The sequence below is a fragment of the Typopeltis vanoorti genome, chromosome 14 (assembly GCF_054136105.1).
Source record: "Typopeltis vanoorti isolate ZY-2024b chromosome 14, IOZ_Tvanoo_1.0, whole genome shotgun sequence".
NCBI lineage: Eukaryota > Metazoa > Arthropoda > Arachnida > Uropygi > Thelyphonidae > Typopeltis > Typopeltis vanoorti.
Window position 1 is genome coordinate 65,663,003 of NC_143562.1, and position 22,103 is coordinate 65,685,105.

A 22,103-nucleotide genomic window follows, 5' to 3' on the forward strand; every position below is an offset into this window, starting at 1 on the left:
TGCCTATTCTGGGGGACAAAAAACCCGAGTTTCCGGGTGAAAAAAAAACCCTACCTCTGTAGAGACAGGCTAACTCACCTTTCGTCGAAAGAGACCAGAAGGTTCCTCACATCACGGACGGGTTTCGAACTCAGATCTTTCTGATCAAAGGGCTTCGTCTATACCCACTGAGCTACAGAGGCTCACAGGATATCACAGTAATACATGAAAAACATCATTACTAACTTCCTATCTACAATTTTCCTCCAAATCAATCTGTTACCTGTCAAGACGCCAACATTATCAGATCTTATATTTCTGTCTTCTAAGGCACTTTTTTTACTGTATCAGTCCACCTATCTTGGTCGTCCTCTGGATCTTTTTCCTGCCAACCTGCAGAGAACACTTGTTATGCTAATCTTTCCTCTCACCTTCTGTTTAAGCGGCCATACCACCTGAGATTAGCACATTCCTGGATGCTAGCAATGTCAAGTGCTTTCCTAATATCCTCATTTTTAATATGATATTCCCATTGATGCCATCTGTTCATCTCCCCCCCACCCCAATCTTTCTCAGAACTCTCATATCTGCAGTTTCTAGTCTTTGGTCAAGTGTTTTACTTCTGACTGAGTTCTGAGATCCATAAGTTAAAATTGTTTCAACACTGTCTTCTATACAACTAATTTAGTGCTTTGACTAATTTCTCTTTTATTCCATATAAATTTATTCAGTTGACTTCCTACCATACCAGCTTTGTTAATTCTGTTGTCTATTTCCATATTTAATTTACTGTCTTCACTAAAAATCGTGTCTAAGTAGCTGAAATGTTTTACTTATTCTATAGGTTCTCCATTCACAAAGCAGTTGATATTTCTGATACTTCTGCCTATTTTCATTGTCTTTGTCTTTTTATTGCTGACCTTCATACCATATCTATTACAACAGTTATTCAATTTAGGCAGGGAATCTTCCAGACTTGTAGAGGATTTATATAGAAGTATAACATCATCCGCATAAAGTAAAGAGCTGACATTAACATCTCCAATTTTTATATCAGGTTTACTTTCTTTCAAAATGTGATCCATATAGATAATGTATACATCCTTTTCTGATACCAGATTTCACATTAAACCATCTTCTTGTACTTCCTTCAATTCTAACCTGCTGACCTACAGCTCAAACACATAAGTATTGCTTGCTATAATGCCCCACTGACACTATACAACTGTAGTGTTTTGAATTGCTTTTCTCTTTTCACATGCCTTTTCCAGATCTACAAAACTTAAATAACAGATCTTTGTTATATTTGCATAATTTCACGAGTATTTTTCATAAAGTGAAAATCTGATCCTGACAGCCTCTATTTGGTCTGAATCCAGCTTGTTCTTCACCAAGCTTTCCTTCCACAATCCTTCTCGGTCATTTCTCAAATATAATTGCCAGGAACAATCAGTAGGAAAATACCTCTGTAATTCTCACATTCAGTTTTATTTCCCTTTTCATATATGGGTACTATTGAGAGCTCTACTCCAATCATCTGGAATTCGTCCCTCTCTCGCCCGGCTTTCCGAACTTGCTGTGCAGCCACTAAGAATTTGATAACTCCATGCTTGAGCATTTATGGTCTAATATCATCTATCCAACTGCCTTTCCACATTTCAGGCTTTTGATGGCTATTTCAAGTATGGATATGTATTCCTGATTGCATGCCTATTGAGGGTTTTTTACCACTGTGCTGTCACTGTCACTAAATGAAACACTGATTGTTTCATTTAGCAATTTTTTTAAGTAATTACTCCATACTTCAAGGATATCTTTTATTTCAGTTTTCATGTCACCTGTATCATCTCTAATTCCATTTACTCCACTCTTTCCTCCATTTCTGAGCTTCTTCAACAACCTTCAGAATATCTTGCCACCTTCTTGATATTTATTTTCTATGTTCTTGCCAAAATCTTCCCATGACTTTTGTTTAGCTAGTTTTACAGTGTTTAGCTTTCTTACATTTGTTTCTGTATTCTCTAAGAGCACAAGCTGACTTATTTGCCAGGAACTTTTGATATGCTTTCTTTTCCTTCACTGCCTCTTTAACTTCCTGTGTCCACCATGGAGTTTTGATTTTTCTGTCCTTGCGGACAACCTCACCACATGCCTCTCTGGCTGAATCAATCGATGTTTTCTTCAGAGCTTGTCACTGAATCTCCAAGGTTTGGTTCCTGTTCTCAAACTCTTTTATTTTTTCTTGAATAATGTTTGTGTATTTTAGTCTACAGTTCACATCTGAGAACTTCTCAACTTTTATTCGCTTTAAAACTTTCTTACATGTTCTTCTTTTCGATATGAAATTAAATTTTATCCTGCTCAAGGCTAAAGTGATCATGTAATTTCGAATCCTCTGTGCACTCTAGTGAGAAAACCATTGAGACTTTTCTTATTCCTTACCTTTTCTCTCCATGTGAATTTGTGCATGTTTTTATGTTGAAACATTATGTTAGTAATAACTAGTCCATGTCCTGAGCAGAAATCCAACAGGCATTTGCCATTATTATTAGCTTTGCTCTTTTCTCCAAATTTTCCCAAAATATTTTTGTATATCTGCCATTCATTTCCTACTCTGCTATTTAGATCCCCAACAAGGATCAACTTTTCCTTTTTCATTGTGTCAGTTTCTTTCACTAAATCCTCAAAAAATTCTTCCACTTCTACCATAGTATCTTCTGTGGGACCATAGGCACAAATAAGTCTCATTGTATAATTCCCCATTCTGACATTTGACCACATCACTGTACTTGATATTGCCTGCCATTCAAGAAGATTAGCCTCGTATATAGTGTTGAATACTGTAGCTACTCCTTCTTTTACCTGATTGTTATTGCTTGAGTATAACATTTTGTATTTATTGCTTAGAAAGATCTCACCATGATTACAAATGAATCAAACGTATACGTTGTGGCAGATAAGCTCAATTATTGGAAGACAAGTAATTATTATGGGGTAAGAAATTATATTCTTGTTTCATCATTGAAAACAAGTGTAAGCAAACAAAATTTGCCCATAAATTATCTTCAGAGTAGGCTACTTGTATACAGAGGTTGTTGACTTCACATCACTTGTCTCAGTATCTCATAATTTTGATAAATGCTGATAGCAGGAAAGCAAATATATATCATTCGGTTTACTGTTATCATCACCTGTCACATCCTGTAATAGATGTGACAGGTGATGATGTAGAAACAGAAAATAGTAAATGCAGTGCATAGGATATTACAGAACCTTAACATGAATATATCTGTGGGATCATATGGCATATCAGCTCACATATCACAAAATGTGCTGGGAAATTTGCAGTGCCTTTAACCACATTGTTTAAGTTGAGGTAGGTCCAAAGAGAGTGCAAAGAAGGGGAAATAGTTCCCTTGCATAAAGGCAGTCCCATGACAGATACAAATTCTCAACCAGTCAGCATTGCAAGTGGTGGTCAAGGTATTGGAGAAGTTGGTTAAAGGCAAAATTCAGGAATGGGACAGCATGATTTCTTGAAGGATAGGTCATGCCTCAGAAATTTATTTTTTTATAATATAATATAATAGTAACAGCTGAGTTGGATAAATCAGATGGCTTCATGATGATACTGCTGGATTTTTCAAAGGCATTTGAAAGGATACTGCAGGAACAATGACAAATTGGAGCAAATGGATATGTATGTGGATTTTTATCCACATTTCTATCACTGGTCTATCCATCAACCACCTTTTTAAGTGGTTGATGGATAGACCAGTGATAGACCAGTGAGGTTAACAGCAAAATAGCGCTCAAGAGATAGATCAGTGAGGTTAACAGCAAAATAGAGCTCAAGAGAAGGCCTCTGACTAGCAGTGTGTCACAGTGCTCTGTACTTGGACCACTGCTATTTAATTTGCACATTAATAATATAGAAAATGATCTGAGGAGATACATTCAGTTGTTTGTTGATTATGCAAACCTGGTTAAAGATTAAGATGATGTAGAGATCTTGAAGAATGATTTAAATAGATTGACAGTATCACAGAGGAGAATGACTGTCAGTTTAATGTGCCAAAGTGTAAGGTCATGCATTTTGGGATGAAAAGATTACCAACTATGTATCACACTGATAGAACCGGGTTGCAGGAAACTGATGAAACTAAGAATGTAGAATGCTGGTGGGCTGTGAGTTAAAATTCAGAGGATATAATGCAAAAGTGTCTAAGATAGCTCTTAGGATTACAAACAGAGATAAAGAGGTTATTATAAGGCTCTGATATGTTCCCATCTGGACTGCTGTGTGTGTGTAGAGCTGGTGACTTGAGTTTCATGGGAATTAGGGAGAGAGGATCCAGAGTTAAGTGACTAAGATGGTGGCACAAGTTTATGGAATACTCTTTAAGAGGAGTATAGGTTGAAGATTTGTGGGTTACAGAAAAGGAATGGTATGTGAAGAAAGAGGAGATATAATAGACATATAAGTTACTTAAAGGTTTTTCTAGGATTGATACAGAGGAAATTTTCCAGTAATTAAGAGTCATTATGAAAATTGCACAAGGGTATGATTAACTGCATATGAGGACTATGTTTTTGCTTGGAAAGCAGTGAAGGTGTGAAATGGGTAGCCAGAGTCAGTTATGAGTGCTATATCAGTGAATGAATTGAAATCAAGAGCATGACAGGTATTGTGCGAGTGATAGTTAGTAGTGCTTGGTGAAATGTTTAAGGTTTCCCTCAATGAGTTTAGAGTCTGTGGAGATGTCCAGGTAATAATAATAATGATAATTTATTTATCTGAAGCATTTATGATATTATATTATGTTGCAGGAGTTGTTGAGAAGGCAGGCTACATAACACCTGTGCCTGGTGGAGTTGGTCCCATGACTGTTGCCATGTTAATGAAAAATACATTCTTAGCAGCCTGTGGAAGAATAAAATATTAAATGCTGTCAGCTCTACTAGAATCTACTTCTGTGAACTAAAATGGCAAAATAATTATTTTATATTGCAGTTTCCATGTTACTCATTCAGAATATTTTATGCATAATCAAATAATGATAAAGAATGTGATATTTTGTTTCTATTTATATGTAATCATATATATAAAAGATAACCAGCATATTTATTGAGTCGTGTTATTTTGTATGGTAGAACTAGGGCTTCTTTTTGTATGTAGCTTTCTTCATCCCAAGAATTCAGTGGGGGGGGGGGGCAAAAACAAATCTCGGAAATTAGCTTTATTGTTTGGTGATAAGATATCCTTTTAGAATTAACTACTCTTTGATATTCTAGACCAGAATAATATCAAAGCTTAAATATTTTATCATGAGAGTAAAAATTTTTACTCTTTAATTTAAAAATATTATTCTCAGGGAATAAGTATAATTGCATGTATTATAATGATTTAGTGAGTAACATTAGCATGGTTTCTTATTTTGGATGTGCAAAAATTTAAAAATACCAGGATTTCCATATTTATCTAATTCACTGAATACTGTACAATTGGAATTCCAGTTTCTCCAGAAAGAAACCCTAGTTAGAATTCTCCTTTTAAATCAAGTTTCTTGTATTTTAAAACTGATAAAAATTATAACAAAATAAACATTGACTTATTGCATTTTGTAGCTAGTAAAAGTTTTTAATTGTAAGTCATAATTTATCAGTGTTATAGTTGTATTCTTATTGACTATTCAAAAGGGACACAGTATTTTTTTTTTTCAGATAGATTAGAAGGTTATTAAAAATTTCACAATTTTTATAGTAGAGCAAACTATTTTAAAATAGTCGCTATTCACTTTAGATTAAAAACAAATGCATTTTAGTTTCTATCAGTGTATTTATTTTAATAGTGGGTGACAAACTTAATATCCTAAACAATATTTATCCCTTTTATTTAAATTTTGATGGAGATGAATTAGGTTTAAAGTTTGTCCTGAGATGTTTTTTAATAATTGTACTTTCCCAAAATGAAAATTCACATTGTATGATATTTTATAGTGTAATGTTTTATTTGTAGGCATAGGTTTCTGTGGTTTAGCAGTTCATAAGAAAGATTCTGGTAATTGGACCACATGTTTATTAAGATAAATATCAATAAAAAATAAAAATAAAAAACCCGACAAGTTTCGTAAGTTGTTTGACTTACATCTTCAGGGGTCAAAGGTAACTAAAAGTTTAAACACAAGAAATGAGAAATTACTCAAAATAGTTCATTCAATGCAGTTGTGGCTGTCTAACTGTTCATTAAATTAAATATCCGAATGCAGATTCATGCAATACTAAGTTTGAACAATGCTGGATGCTGTCACGTTCTGTTGTTCATGTTCACATTATCCGAAGTCTGACTTGGGTATATTTTTCATCAATGCAGACCAAACTTGGTGTAGAATTAGGCTCTTGTTTTTGTTGCATTGGAATTCTAAACATGTTTGCAGCTTCTTTAAATTTTCTTATGTGACAATTTGTTTCAATGTAAGACATGTTTGTTTTTTGCCAGAGTACATTATGGTCAGTGGAAGTTGTATGGTATGCTAGGCCTGATTTGTGTTCTCTTCTTTTTTGCATGTCTTTTTTTGGTGTTCGTTCATGCGAATTTCCCCTGATCTTCCCCTCTGGCCTACGTAGCAGATGCCACAGGAACAATGAATGTTACAGACAAAATGGCCAAATCACTAAACAAACATAACATCAAAGTTGCTTTTCTACCTCTGGAAAAAATTTCAAGATTTCTACATTCCCCAAAACCTCTACATCATCCTTTAAAAAAACCAGCTGTTTATAAAATTCATTGTTCCTATGGTATCTGCTACGTAGGCCAGATGGGAAGATCGGGAAATTCGCATTAACGAACACCAAAAAGACATGCAAAAAAGAAGAGAACACAAATCAGGCTTAGCATACCATACAATTTACACCGCCATAATGTACTCTGGCAAAAAAAAAAAAAAAAAAAAAAAAAAAAAAAAAAAAAAAAGCCTTACATTGAAAAAAATTGTTACATAAGAAAATTTAAAGAAGCTGCAAACATGCTTAGAATTCCAATGCAATGCAACAAAAACTAGGGCCTAATTCTACACCAAGTTTGGTCTGCATTGATAAAAAATATATCCAAGTCAGACCTTGGGCAATGTGAACGTGAACAACAGAACATGACAGCATCCAGCATTGTTCAAACTTAGTATTGCACTGAATCTGCATTCAGATATTTAATTTAATGAACAGTTAGATGGCCACAACTGCTTCGAATGAACTATTTTGAGTAATTTCTCATTTCTTGTGTTTAAACCTTTAGTTACCTTTGACCCCTGAAGATGTAAGTCAAATAACTTACAAAACTTGTCGGTTTTTTTTATTTTTATTGATATCTTAATAAACATGTGGTCCAATTACTGGAATCTTTCTTATGAGTGTAATGTTTGTTACCAATTATGTATTTAAAGTCAATCATTTTAATATGGATTTTCAAATGGGAATGTTGCATATACAGAAATATATATGTTTGTTATGTACTATAAATATGTATTTTCTTCATATTCCAACAACGAGAATATGTTTTTGGATAACACTTATGAGTGTTTTGCCATTGCTTCTAGTTTCAGTTGTTTATACTCTCTCTATTTTTCCTTCCACTAAAGTATATGTGAAATCTAGGAAGAAATATAATTTGGAAATCTTTTCTGCAAAACTACAGCCTAGTATATTTTATGATCCCTTATGTATTAGTGGAGTTCCATATTTTTAATGCAATGCTTAAGTATAATTTTGAGTATATTAAGACACTGATTTGTTATATGGTTTTTTGCGCAACGCACATTGAAAATAACACTGGTAATAGTTTGTTTTTGTTTTGTTTTTAATGTATGCATTGTTACCACATGAAGCTAGTCAAGACACAATACTTCCCATTTTTGTTCAACCTATCCATTCCTTAGGATGGATAGAATCCCCTGTTCAGTTGGCATGACTGTGTGTGTGTGTGTAAACCTGGTAGTTATTCAAAACCTGATAAAGGTTCTTCATGTTGCAGATTGGAAAGACCATTCAAACCTTGTCTTTCCAACCAAAGGACTCATCTATACCAAATGAACTACAGAGGCTCTCTACTTCCTATTCAGTAATAGTTGTTTTTTTTTTATTTTTGTCTGTGGCAGATTGGAGAACAATTAGTAAAGATGCACCACATATATGCAGACTCAAATGAGTTTTATTCAGCATTACATTACTTGATTTTGCAGATCTTGTCACAGAGGTGACCAGATCTGCAAATTAATGCTGATATCAGATGGAATGCTGACTTTGAAATTGTAGTTGTTGACATGCTTGCTCATCTTAGTTGCCTTGGCATAAACGTGAAATGATCATACAGCATTCAAGCTCAGATCTTTCCAACTAATGGACATGATTGTGCTAGCTACAAAATAGGTGGAGACAAAGAGAACAAGGGGTCATTCTTGGAAGTTTGCTCACACACACACAGCACTAATATGCTATAGGTCTTTTGACTTTTTGTATGTGGGTGAGATATAAAAAAAAAAAAATGTTGAGTAGGAATGTAATTAGCTAGGTTATCAAGAGTGTAAGGACTAGATTTTTCTTGTGGTGAGTGATTGTACTGGGTTGCCACTGAAAGTGATGAGTGTACCATCAGTGAACTAATTTAAGGAGAGATGTGTAAGTGATGTCAGGATTGCATGGACATCCTTGAGTCAAATCTTTTGAGATACTGGTTATGGTGAAATATATCAACCATATTATGGTTGATATATTTTATCGAATATATAAACCATAGAAACTGTAACTATGTTATTTCAGTTTTAATGGTAGACTTCACATTTATGTTTTGATCGACATCATGGGCAGCATGTTTGTTCCACATGATGTAGAGGTATACTCACTAGAATAGTTTTAATTTCCTATTGAGTTGCTTAGAAGCAAAATTTTCTGTGTGTGACAAAGTATTGGATCCTCACTAAGCATCAAACCAAATGCCTTAAACTCATAATTATGAAAATATTTAAAAGCATTTAAAGTTAAATTTATTAATTTGGGAAGTATAGCACATGACAAAATACTTAAACTTGCTGGAACTTTTTAAACTAAATTTTAATCTGTTCCTTAAATACCATATCGTAAGTAATGGTACTTACCTTTTCATAAATGGTACTTAACTGTTTTATGTAATGCAGAGATACTTCTTTATAACAAAAAATGAAAACTTAATATGTATATATAAATAGAAAAATCCTCTGAAGCATAATTGCACACTTAGGAATTTTCAGAATCATTTAGTTCAGTTTTATATACTGGTATTTTTCAGTGAATTGACACTTGATTTTCATTTTTAGTGTCTATTCTTCACACTTCCACTACCGGCAAAAAAATGTGTCTTGGCTAGTTTCGATTTTAATAAAGTGTTCATATTTTACAAAAAAATAATAAGTTTTGGATATCTACGGTATTGCCATTTTAAAAATATAATCATATGGAATGTTTAAGCCACTTGAACCAGTTTAACTAAGTTCAGTTTATTTATGTAGTTTATATTAGCTGTTATATGATATTATAAAATCTAGTGCCTGATATATATATATATATATTAGATTTTACAAGTACATATTTTTGTTTCAAATTTACAGCTATTGTATAATGGTTACATTATGCTGTAGATTTTGCAGAAAGCAGTCATAATTCTGCTTTCTTGACAAGTTTGTATTGAAAAACCATAAATTTGTATTTTCTTTTACATTATCCAAACATGCAAATTTAAAAATAAACAAAAACAGAATAAGTATGAGAGCTGACTGAAGACATCTTTACCATGCTATCATAGGTAATACTGTTTTTATTTCAAATTGGACAATATTGTTTATATAGCTTGTGATGAAATAAAACACTACATGATAATAAATGGAATACTGATCTAATTTGACATGCAATAAAAATTATTTTTTATAAGATTTAGTATGGTAGCAATATTTTTCAAAATTTCCCAGATATTAACTCCTTACTCTAGCAACCTTGTAGGGAACATAGAAATGGTTTGGCTCTAGTAGGAGTCATCTCTAAGATTCTATGCTTTGGCTCTGAGTACAAGTGTATAATCATCTAACAGTAACATTTCAGAAACTTTCTGCATTGCAGAAATGTCTGGAACAGGTGGAAAGAATTTTGCTCTGACATAATAAATTAGTACATAACTAAATAAATAACGACTAAGTATGGATTTATGACTTGGGCAAGTATTCTATTTTAACATAGAATACTTGCCCTATTGTCTAGAATATTTTCATTATGACTTTTGAATTACGGTAAATAAATTACAAGAGAAAGCAATCCGACTCAACAATAAAAATGCATGAGCTATTTGTACATGATATAATAGAGTGGCAAAATCCAAAATACATGCTTAGCTGTACAAATTTAAACAAGAAGCAAACTATTAATTAATTTAAAAAATATTAACTATGGAATGTATGGAGTAGAACTATTTCCCCATAATAGGGATAATTTGAGATCTGGATGGTGAAAGAAGGTTTTACAACTCTTTAATTACTTTTGTGAAGGACCTTACTCTTCTTCCAAAGGATGCGATATTCAATGGAGATGGCATGTTCTGCAAGTCCCAGCTGTTCCATTGCAATTTAATGTAATCAACTATTCATCGTGACAAGCAGTCACTGATCTGCTAGTTTGGCCAAAATATAATAATCCATGCTAGTGCAGAATTTAATAGACTCTTTAGTGGCCAAAGGCAGAAGTGGGTAGCATATTAAAGGTGACTTTGAAGAAATAGCCAAACTGCTTAGATCAGTTGACCTACAGGTGTCCTCTCACTCTAGTACTATATTTACTCAAATACAACTCACCCTCGCATATATCTCGCACCCCTATTTTTACTTTACGAAATGTAGCAACCTGAAATGTACAAGTCCTGAAGAAAAGCTTAGTACAAACAAAAAAAAAACCCTTTAGCATTTTTTTTTTTTTTTTTTGTTGTTTTTGTTACCACTAGAGGTCAGGCTAAGTAAAAGATCAATTAACAGCATAAATTCAATTTACCTTTGTAGAGTTCAAGAGCATGTAGCTTGTCTTCATATATACATGTATTTTTTCTGATGATGACCTCAGTACAGGGGTCGAAATGTTAAGTGTTATTTTATTAATAATAAGTAAAATAGTCATTTCAACACGTGTGTTTTGTATCCCTAAATTCGTAAATATGAATGCTGAACCTTAAAAGAAAGAGTTAAGAAATAGATGGTGACCGTTGTAATGGTAGTTTCAGATATTTTGGAATTTGGTTGAAGAGAATCAGTATTTTAATTCAACAATCATCCGCTTGCCTTTGTTGTTGAGTTACGTGATCTTTTGTTACCAGCATACCAATCATATGCAAGATTGGAATTAGCAATACTGAATAGTAGATTCTTGGCAAGTCATACCCATTTTCAGTTGTTGTTTTTTTTAAATCATGGTGATCTTATGATTCCAAAATGATAAAAGGGCAAGCAATCATGAAACTTGTTTTAATTTAATTACAGAAGCATTGTGACTAATGATTCAAACATCGCATGTTGAAGGTAAGCAGCCAATCGGGTAAATAACATTCATAATTAAAATAAAATTTAAATGCATTCATTTTATAAATAATGTGAACAATTATAAATTATAATGAATACTGAGAATTTAATTATAAACATCAATTTTCCTGAAAAACTTTAGTTTCTCCACTTCAGAGAAAAGTGTAGGAATAATATTGGCCAATTCAGCAGAGCACTGTCCATGAAAGCATCTGTAGAAGAGGCACAAGGCAGAAACTGAACATCTGTGAGAGAGGGATTGAAGTGGGTCTATGAGAGATGGATCACTAATTAGCTGGATACACCTTTAGTGCATCACCCCAAATATGGCAGTAGTATTCCATAGTTGGGCTGATTTGGGATTTAAATAGAGTTAGCAGCTGGGAAGTGATGCAAAGAAAAAGGTGCACTAAGTTTTTTTGGCAGCTGCAGAAGATATAGTTGAAATGTGTTTGTGCTAGGAAAGATCGAAAGTAGGTCAGTCCAAGAAGGGAAATTTGATCGAAATATGAATAATTTCACATTATTGAGAAATTATGTGAAAGTGATGGATTTGAATGGTTTTGGTGTGAGTCAGCTGTAAAGACTGTTGCTAGAAGGAAGTATAAACAGTGGTATGAACAGGAGATCAGAGGATGCAAGAGATTATGTTGAAAGATCAGGAAAGCAAAAGAAGTGAGGCTGAGTATCACTTCTTTTGCTGAATAGAAAGAATAATAGTGTGAGAGATAAGGATAAAAGAACAGAAACGCAAGACAAACAGGGAAATGGGAGTCTGGATGGACAAGGGGAGACAGTATTGAGAGTGATGTTGGAAAAATTGTGAATGTTATCGAGATATAGAAATGGAATATCCTGGGGATGTAAAAGGGTATAGTTGAGTCTTAGGAGATATATGAGGTAAGTAGTGACAAGTGAGCAGGTGCAAAGAAATCACAGCTGAGAGGTGGCATGGGAAGGACTGATTATAGACTAAAAGTGCATTGGACAAGAGAGAGAGAGAGAGAGAGATGCATATACAGTGGTGTAATTAGAATTTGCAAAGGCTTTTGATAGACTGTCACACCACAAGTTAATTAAATTGAAACAGGTGGGATTAGACACATTATTAGTGAGTTAGATGAGTGATTAGTTGTCATTTATGTAGCAACAATAATGACCCCACCTAAACAGTTGGGTGAGGTCATTTTGTTTAATATGAGGACAAGTTTAAGTGGAAATATACTTGGAGATTATGCAAAGTTGGGGAGAGCAATGAGGAGTTGGAGATGTTGTGGCCCTGCATGAGGATCTGAATGATAAGAATGGGCAAATGAGACTGTGGAAAAGTGTAAAGTTTTAGAATTTGATGGCAAGGGGATGCAAACAGTGGTGTGCTGGAGCTGGCTTGTGCAAGCCAACTGTTAAATTTTCAAGAATTTTGTAAGCTGGCTGTTTAAGCCGATAACAATAATGGCTATAAACTGTAGAAAATGGTATGCTCTACAATTCACAATGGCCAGTGGCACTGATCTGACAAAGAGGTTATATATCATTAATTTTTTTGCACAACCCTGATTTAATGATGGATATTCTTGAAGAATTTTTTTCATTACTTTCAATTGTGCTTCAGTCAAGGTCGATTAACCACACTACCGGCATAGACGTCAAGGTTATAGTGGATGCGAAGTGCATATCAAAATTGTAATACCATTGATATTACGTTGAAATATATGATGAATACAAAGCATATGAGGATGCATATTTTATCCATAATGGCCGGTTAGGTGGTTAACATTCAGACAGCACAAAAATTAATCGGACACACTATTAATAAGAAAATTCAAAAGTTGATACTGGAAAACACGAATCTCAAATTAAAGATAAGTTTAAAGATATTCCCCATTTTAATAAAAATAATAAATGCAATGCTCTTCCTAAGAATACATTGTTAGAAATTATTATGAAACACAAATTTACATCTTTGATAGATAATTAAAAGATTTTTAATTATTTTGATTTATTAGAATCATCTGCTTGGCTAATTAGATCTTCATAAGATTTAACTTCACTATGGATAGTTGGTGAAAAAAATAAAAATAAAAAATTTGGACCATTTAAGTAAATTTTAAAATATGAAATTGATTTGAATGATTTTCAGAATGTTATAGATAATAATTAGAATCAAAAATTGTTTTATTTAATAAACATTTGTATGACGGTGAAAAATAGTTGAACAATAGATCACATATCAGTTTAATGATAATTTTATTGGGATGCAATCCCATTTATCAAGTCATGGTTGAATTGCAACCATTGATTGGCTAAGGATATGAGAGCTTAATCTCAACTGGCTTTATGGAAATTACAATAAAAACTGAATATTTTATTATTGTTTAGATTTTGTGTATTCTAAATTGTTATAAATCAGTAAAACTTACAATAACTATAATCAATACACACTTTTTTTTGTATGAGCCAGTTGTTAAAAATTTACCCGTACACCACTGGATGCAAATTATCAATTTGGTGTAGAAATTTTAAAGGAGGTGGAAGAAATGATATGGAAATAGTGGTAGACAGGGATCTGGATTTCAGGGGTCACATTGGATTATAAGAATGTGAGGAAGACCTTGACATGCAAAAGTAAAAAATTGTTCTATTGTATAAAGACTTAATCAAGTCTCATGGATTATTGTGTATAAATTTGGCCATCTAGTTTTCATGGGGATGAGAATATATTGGAAAGGGTACAGAGAAGATTAAAGTAGTGGTTTTCAGTCTGAAATGACTAATGTGGGGTATAAAGACAAATTGATGGAGTGTCATTTGCAGAGCCTCATAAATAGAAAAGGGGATATAATTGAGATGTATAAGTTGGTAAAAGGTTGTTAGCAGGGTAATGTGAAAGAGATATTTCATAGCATGGACAATGACAGGGGTAGAACAAGACACCATCCCTGAAAACAGTATAATAAAAGCATGAGGGAGGGGGTGCACATGAGGAACAGGCATTTTCCATGTTGGTGAGTAAAATGCACTAGTTGGGACTGTGTGGTTAGTGCAAAAACATTCCATGAGCTTAAAGCACAGTTTGATGAACTTTTGTGTGACAGTGGAGATCTCCACATAATAAGTTGGACTGCATGGAGATCTGGTACTAATCACAATAACTATTGTGATTAGTACACTGCTAACTGGTTAAGGCATTGCATTGGATAACTGCAATGTTGAAGAACAATGCTAATTTTTTTTTAAAAAAAAAGGGAGTTCATTCCCCACTTTATAAGATTTTGATAAGGCCACATCTAAACTAGTGTATACAGATATGGCTGTCTGATTTCCAAGGAGATGGGGAGACAGTTGAAAAGATCTAGCAGCAATTTTATTTATACACACGTATTCACAAGAATATAGTAATTTTATCACTGCAAATATTGTAACCAAAAACTAACTTCATCATCAGCATAATCACAAGATGAAGCTACAACAAAGAATGTTAATCCTATTTACAGAGCTGAGCCACATAGTGGATGCCACTGAGTGAGTGGTTACAATAAAATAAGATTACAATTAAGGCCCAAATTTAAAATTAAGCAATTTGAAATAAAATTTAATTTCATAATGAAATTAAACAAAAATTAAATTTAATTTAAAAAAAATATTTAATTTGGGGAGCAGGGGGAACATTATTGCTTGCTGTTTATGAGGACAACTCTCTTCCACATCTTGGCAATAGAGAGAAAGTCATTCCAATTTAAATTTTGGGTGGTGTAGAAGTGCTTCAGTATTCTGTTTAAATAACCACTCAGACCTAAATCTGCACCGATGTAAATTTAAATCGGAATGACTATCTTTCTATTGCCAAGATTTGGGAGAGTCTCATCCTCATAAATGGCAAGCAATAATGCCCTCCCCCATTTTAATTATTTAATTTAATAAAATGCTATTTCATTATGAAAGGAAAAGTAATGAAATGTCAAGCTGTTCACACTGCCTAGGTCTGAATGTAAAAATTTTCCACCAATTTTTCTGCCCTAACAGTAAAACTGAAGTCCTTATATTGCTTTTTTCATATTTATTATCTTATTTTGTCCAATAGTAGATCCAGACTCAGTCAACTGCAATAGACAAAATGTCTGTTATATCTATATTCCCTATTAACTAATTTATAAATTTCCATTGAGCCTTCTGTTAGTTAAGATGTGGTCCATTAACCTTCTGATATTTAGTGAATCATCTCTGTGTACTTCAATTCTTTTTAATATCTGTCGAATTGAACTTAAACGGTATTGAATCGAACACAAATTGATAAGAAAATAACTATGTATTAACTTAAAAGCTAATATTTCGCTAGTATTATATCCAGCATCTGCAGAGCATACAAACAAGGTGTTACAAATGCGAGACAACCACAATTCGGTGTAACAGTAGTGTTAGTATAAGTAATTGCAGCGTGCAACACAAGACTAAAGTCCTAATACGGCGCCATCTAAGTTTTAAAAAAAAAAAAAAAAAACACATCCAAAGTTTTGAAAAAAATAAAATAAATATTAATTTGGTCTTAGGATGACAGTCTCCCAAATCTTTGGTAAATTTATACAGCCATACCTGTTAAGGTTTCTGTTGATTCCAGGAAAAAACCTGACTTGTAGAAGCTTCTGTGCAGTACTTTTGTTTTTCTCCAATTGATCCTGTGTGCCGGAATATCCAAAGCATGGTCTGCCAGACCCGACTTGCCATAGCGAAAGTACCGGATAAATATTTTTTGTGTTCACTGAGGGAGATGTTCACAGCTATTCCTGTCTGTCCGTAGTAGGCTCGATGACAAGAACAGGGCACTTCGTAGACTCCTGGATGTGATAAAGGAGTGAATCTGTCCTTAGGTGAACGGGTGAGAGTTGCCAGTTTCACTTAAGGTTTAAATACGGTGTGTAGTTGGTGTTTGTTAAGCACCCTAGATATCTTTTCAGATGTGCCTTTAATGTATAGGATGGTGATAGTTTTGTTGTAGTCTTCTGTGGTAGATGGTGGGGGGGGGGGGATTTCTGGGTAGCATTTAGTATTTTATCTATCTTATGGGGATTATAGCCATTGCCATTTCTAACAGATGTTCTTTTAACATCTGTTAGAAATCTGGATGACCAAAGTTGAGAGCAATAATCCATGACTGGCTTGTACAAGGGTGTAATTAATTTTCCTTCCCCTTGCAAGTTCAACTTCTTTAATTAGCCCAACAATTCATTATACTTTAGTAACTGTCTTATGCATATGATTCCTGAACAGTCCATATTCACCATAATATCCAAATACTTATATTCAGTAACTTCTTTCATATCTTTCCCATTAAATTTATATCTATCATAGTCTTCTTTATTAGCAACTTGAATATATTTACATTCCTCCAGATTGAATCAGTAAATGGAGATTAAAATTCAACCTTCTAAGATTGAATTTTACAGACGTCAAAGCATTTAACTCTCTACTCAATTTTACATCAGAAAGGAGATAAATTTTACACATGCATCAAAATCGTAGATAAATATGTTGAACAACCAAGATTCTGAAACTTAGCCCTAATCATCTATCTATCTATTCTATCCCAATGGCTTTAACAAGCCTTTAAGGCCCACAACCTTCCAAGTATGCTTGGATTTCGTAACCGAAAAATACGAGGATAAGAAGGTCAGCCCTATGTGTCTAAGTATTCCTGCGTGTTCACGGGGTCAGTTTGCCTGCTTGCGGGATGAAAAACCCCAGGATAAACTGGCGGAAAAAAACGCTGCTGTCCACGCTCAAGACCGACTAACTTGGCTCTGGCTGAGGAAGATCCTTAAGTTCCTCACGTCGTCGACGGGAATCGAACCTAGGACACTCCTTCCCCAGGCATATGGTTGCGAAGCGCAAAGCCACTAGGCTAAGCGCGCGAACAACCCTAATCATCTGAACTCCTGAAAATCTCTCCTATAAGCAATACTTACTAGCTGTCTGTCAATCAAAGACATCTATTTAATTAATTCATCGATATCGATCCGCAAGTGATGCTGTTGGTGTTAAATATTATCAGGGGTGTTTTTGTTTGTTTTTTGCTGAAATCCGAATTAATCACATCATAGCCTTTGCGGCAATCAATCCCCCCTCTCCTACTGATCTCAAAAAGGTTTATGAAGATATAAATCATAAAGGCGATAAAACTAAGCAAACTTATTTCATCCCGAAACGTAAGAACTATTAGAATAAGGATATATCTCACCAAGTAGAAGTGGTTTTCACCTAAGAAACTGAAGCAGCTGGAAATCCGATGACGTGTGAAGTTTGGTCCGTTTTTGTTGAAAATTGCTGTAGTAATGCACTACTTATAAAAGATCGTTTTTTAATTATTCAGCAGAGCGTACCGTTTTCGTGCTAACGCATAATCGAAAATATATACATACATATTTAAAGGCCGCGTATGTCAGAAGGCAGACTAAACGTATTAGCATATACCTACCATAAGAAGTTCGTAATCGTTTCTACAATATGGTTCATTTGTTAATAAAAAGCAATGTTGGTGTCCCCCCCCCCTTTTCTTCTTGTAGTTTTTAATGTTGTTTCTATCCTACATTAAAGAACGGTAATAATGTTTACAGTACTTTAATTATTGCAACATAAGTTTGCCTTTTTTTTTTTTTTCTTTTTTTTTTTTTTTCTGACTGTGCTTTTGACTCCAGGAAATGTTTGTAAATAATTATCTGAAACCTCCAAGGAGTCAAGGACTCATCGAGGGAGGCTATAAATCACCCAAACCAGCTGTCATACCCTCCCATAAATTCATTCATACTAGATGCACTCACTACCCCTAAGGCCAAATTATTCCACTCACTCACTGCTCTGTGAGAGAAAAACCTAGCTCTTACCCCTTTCTTGACTGTGAACAAACTTAACTTCCATGGATGCCGCTGCATTCTCTTTCCACCTTCCATATATAACGAAACATTCATCAGACTCAGGGGCGCGCCGGCCATATGTGCAATGTGTGCGACGCACAAAAGCGCAAGGATAGTAAAGGCGCCAAAGAAGAGGAAATATTTTTAAAAAAAAAACGTTGTTTTTTTTTAAAAAGTGATTTTTTTTATTGGAGGGGGGTAGGGGTGCCAACTAAAGTTTTGCACACAGGCACCGGACACTACTGGCGCACCCCTGATCAGACTATATCCTTATATCACCCATTCAAAAGTTTATGGATTTCTACCATATCACCCCTCTTTCTCCTATTAACAGGACAAATTACGAGTAAGTGGATCACAATGTAAATCCCATGATCCGAATATAATCTTTGTAACTCTTCTTTACACCCTTTCCCCAGCTTCTTTATCCCCTTGGAATCCGGGACACCAAATCTGCACACAATAATCTAGGTGTGGTCTTATCAAAACCTTACAAAGAAGCAAAATTAAAGATACCAAGAAATTATTTACTTGGTTTAATCCAAGTGTAAGCAAACAAAGTTTGCACCTGAAATTCACCCTCTGTCCAATAAGAAACCAAACATTTCGAAAATATAGAAGAAACTAGTGGCGCCACCTGTTGTATCTTTTTGTTGTCGAAAGCGGCAACCTTCTTTAGTGTTGTGTCAACTGTTTATGACATTTGTTTCATTAGAAGCCGAATTATAGTGCGAAGAGTGACAGTGTGTTTTGACGAACGGTCGGTCGTCACGATATTCATGCCGTACGCGACGAATTCTCGCTATCAATCGCTTCAAAACTTCGAGATAAAACTCACCATTGACCGTTTGGCTAGGCGGAACGAATACTTTGTGGATAATGAACGAATACCCTTGGAATCGTAGAAACAAATCAGCATTGTCTTTACTTTTGACTTCTCCAAGCGACTTTTTTGTCCGGATGCCCCTCTTCTGGTCTCTACTCTGGCATTTTGTTTCTGGCTCATACTCAAAACACCACGTTTCCTCACCAGCAACGATCGTTTCAAGGAAGTTTCAGTCCTTACGAGCGGTTTTAATGAGTTGCAGTGTTCAATTCGGTACATTTTTTGGTCGTTGGTCAACTTGTGGGGAATAAATCTCGAATTCAGTTTACGAAGGCCCAAACTATCGGTCAAAATGTTGTGTACAATTGATTTTGGAATCCCCAATTCATCTTCAATCAATCTCACGGACGATTTCGGGTTTTCTTTGATGAAATCACGCACTTTTTGATGTTAACTTCGCTCAGTCCAGTTTTTGGACGGCCCTGCTTTTCGTTGTCCTCAAGCGTCTCACAACAACTTTGAAAACCCTTAAACCACTCGTAAACTTAAGTACGGGATAAGCATTCATCACCGTATGCTTTTTGAAGCATTTGATGCGTTTCGGTAAAACGTTTTACCAAGTTTAACACAAAAGTCAATCGCAGCTTTCTGTTTGAAACTCATTTTCCGACCGTTCGTCAAAACACACTGTCACTCTTGGCACTATAAATCAGCTTCTAATGAAACAACTGTTAACTTCTATGCAAGATGGATATCAATCCCTTGGATTTTTATCCCGTAAGAACCATGTTTTAATTATTTAATGAGAGAAAGTTTTGAGCACCTGGCTCGCCCTAATTAAGGCTGTGTAGAATTATTTCATTCTGTGATCAGAGCCGCCTTTCGGCGTTTATGTTTCCATCTGTCTTTCTCATCGTAATCTGATGATTCTCGAATGAGATGGTTGGGATGGAGTGATGCCTGAGCAAAGTACTTGGCTGCTAAATGCTTCATGGTCTGCAGTGATAACCGCTTTATCTGTAGGCGCTTGGGGCTCAACTGTTGTAACCACCTTCCTGCGCTTCCTTCAACTGACTACCTGATAGTCGTCAGTGTCCTCTACTGTGTGAATATCAGCTGTTGTGGTATCTCCTCTGTTGGTATCTTGTGAGGTGTTGGGAAGGGGGTCGGAGATTGGTTGTCCTCTGATTCAGCCTGTTATTTGGTGGATTGCTACCTTTCCTGGCCATTTTCTTTGCAGTAGGCCTCCTCCTTGTTTGAAGACTGCCAATAGCTGCTTGAAGTCGAGCTCATCATATGGAGTGTCCATGATTTGGCCTAATTAGTGATTAGAAAGAGAGAATAAAGGTCGCTCAGGTGTCCCGAGCAGGTAATCCTGTGGACTTTTGAGGGTCCACTAGCAAATCTGTAACACTCTCAGGTGTCTACCAGCAATAAAATAGAACTAGCTGTCCTACAGGAGGGAAAAGGAGTGTCACGAATTCGCTTGGCCACAGATCGAAATCCTACCTCCCTATAAAACCATAAATTCACCACTGGTCCTCATTGCAGGTGGGGCCTGCCAGCCATTAGACCTCTTACATGTTTCATTCTTACATGTCTGTGTCTACACCAGTGCAATGCGCGTTTCGGGAAAAACCTTGTAAACAAATTAACCAGTTCAGTCTAAAATAATACGTCCATTCACGTCAAAAGCCCCTCCGGTCAAATTTGCCGCCTTTTTGGTCTAATGAAACAAAAAATTGTCAAAACATTAATGAAGGTTGCCGCTTTCGACAACAAAAAGATACAGCAGGTGGATTAATTCAAAAATTAAGGATTATCCGTATTTCCGGTTGGTCGCGCGGTGACATTCCGCAGGTAAGGGATTGTGTGTCATGCATTTTGGAAATTTGGCAAACGGGACATTTTCTTGCAATTAGCACCCTGTCTTTCACATAAATGTCCAGTTTTTGTTTGAATTTTATAAAAAAAAAAAAAAAAAATACTTTCCTAGTTCTAAGAATTTGTAATTTCCTCCTCCACCCACACATTCCTCTAAATCTGTTAAAACAAATGCCAAGTGATGCTAATGACGTCTTGATATTTTATTTATTCTTTATTTTGTATTCTATTTTAAAATATTATAAGAAATTTCATTTCATCGAGTTATATTCTACTTTCATTTTTTCACGTCTATATCACCACTTTGTAACAGAATTTCTGCTTTTATAAAGTGAAACCGTCAGAAAAGGAATTTATTTATTTATTTTTTTTTTTTAAAGGAGCTTGCTTTAGGATTTTTTTTCTTCTAGAAACAAAATGTTAACTGTTTAACTCAGAAAACTTATTCTCTTGGACAAATAATGCCAATTGAAGTTTTAGAACGAGAGATGGTGGAAGGTGTCTTGAAATTTATTAGCCCTTATGTATCGCTGAACTCAAATACTGATGACTATTGAAGAGCAGCTGCTTACCATTTTTTTTTTCCAAACAAAAGGTGTTAAATGATTTATTATATTTTAATAACTTTCCAAATATTACGAATGTGCAACCCTGCAGAAATCGTGTTTGCTTCTGTGGTGTTAAAAAACCAATACGAGTTCAATTCTAGTCGCTGCCTAGAGAAACTTTTTCTAGGCTTTTTTTTTTCAACCAGTTCCCGAGTTATTGTTTGATTTTCAACACAGCAAAGGTATGGATTTTAGTTATAGATTTAGAACCCAAGTTTTGGGACTAAATGGCCTTGTTCAGTCTCCAATTAATTATAAACCATACGATGAAGATATACAGAAGAGTGTCGTCATCTCGTTGTCCATAACACAATATACC

General features: G+C 34.7%; 1 protein-coding gene across 1 annotated transcript in view; it reads left to right on the plus strand.

Moving 5' to 3' along the window:
• Nmdmc (NAD-dependent methylenetetrahydrofolate dehydrogenase) overlaps positions 1–9,938 on the plus strand; it is a 140,493-nt gene extending 130,555 nt beyond the window's left edge. Inside the window, exon 6 of the mRNA XM_090403339.1 lies at positions 4,810–9,938. Coding sequence (XP_090259465.1) covers positions 4,810–4,925 — 116 coding nt within the window. The 3' untranslated portion in view covers positions 4,926–9,938. The remainder of the gene's footprint in view (positions 1–4,809) is intronic.
• The last annotated feature ends 12,165 nt before the right edge of the window (positions 9,939–22,103 follow it).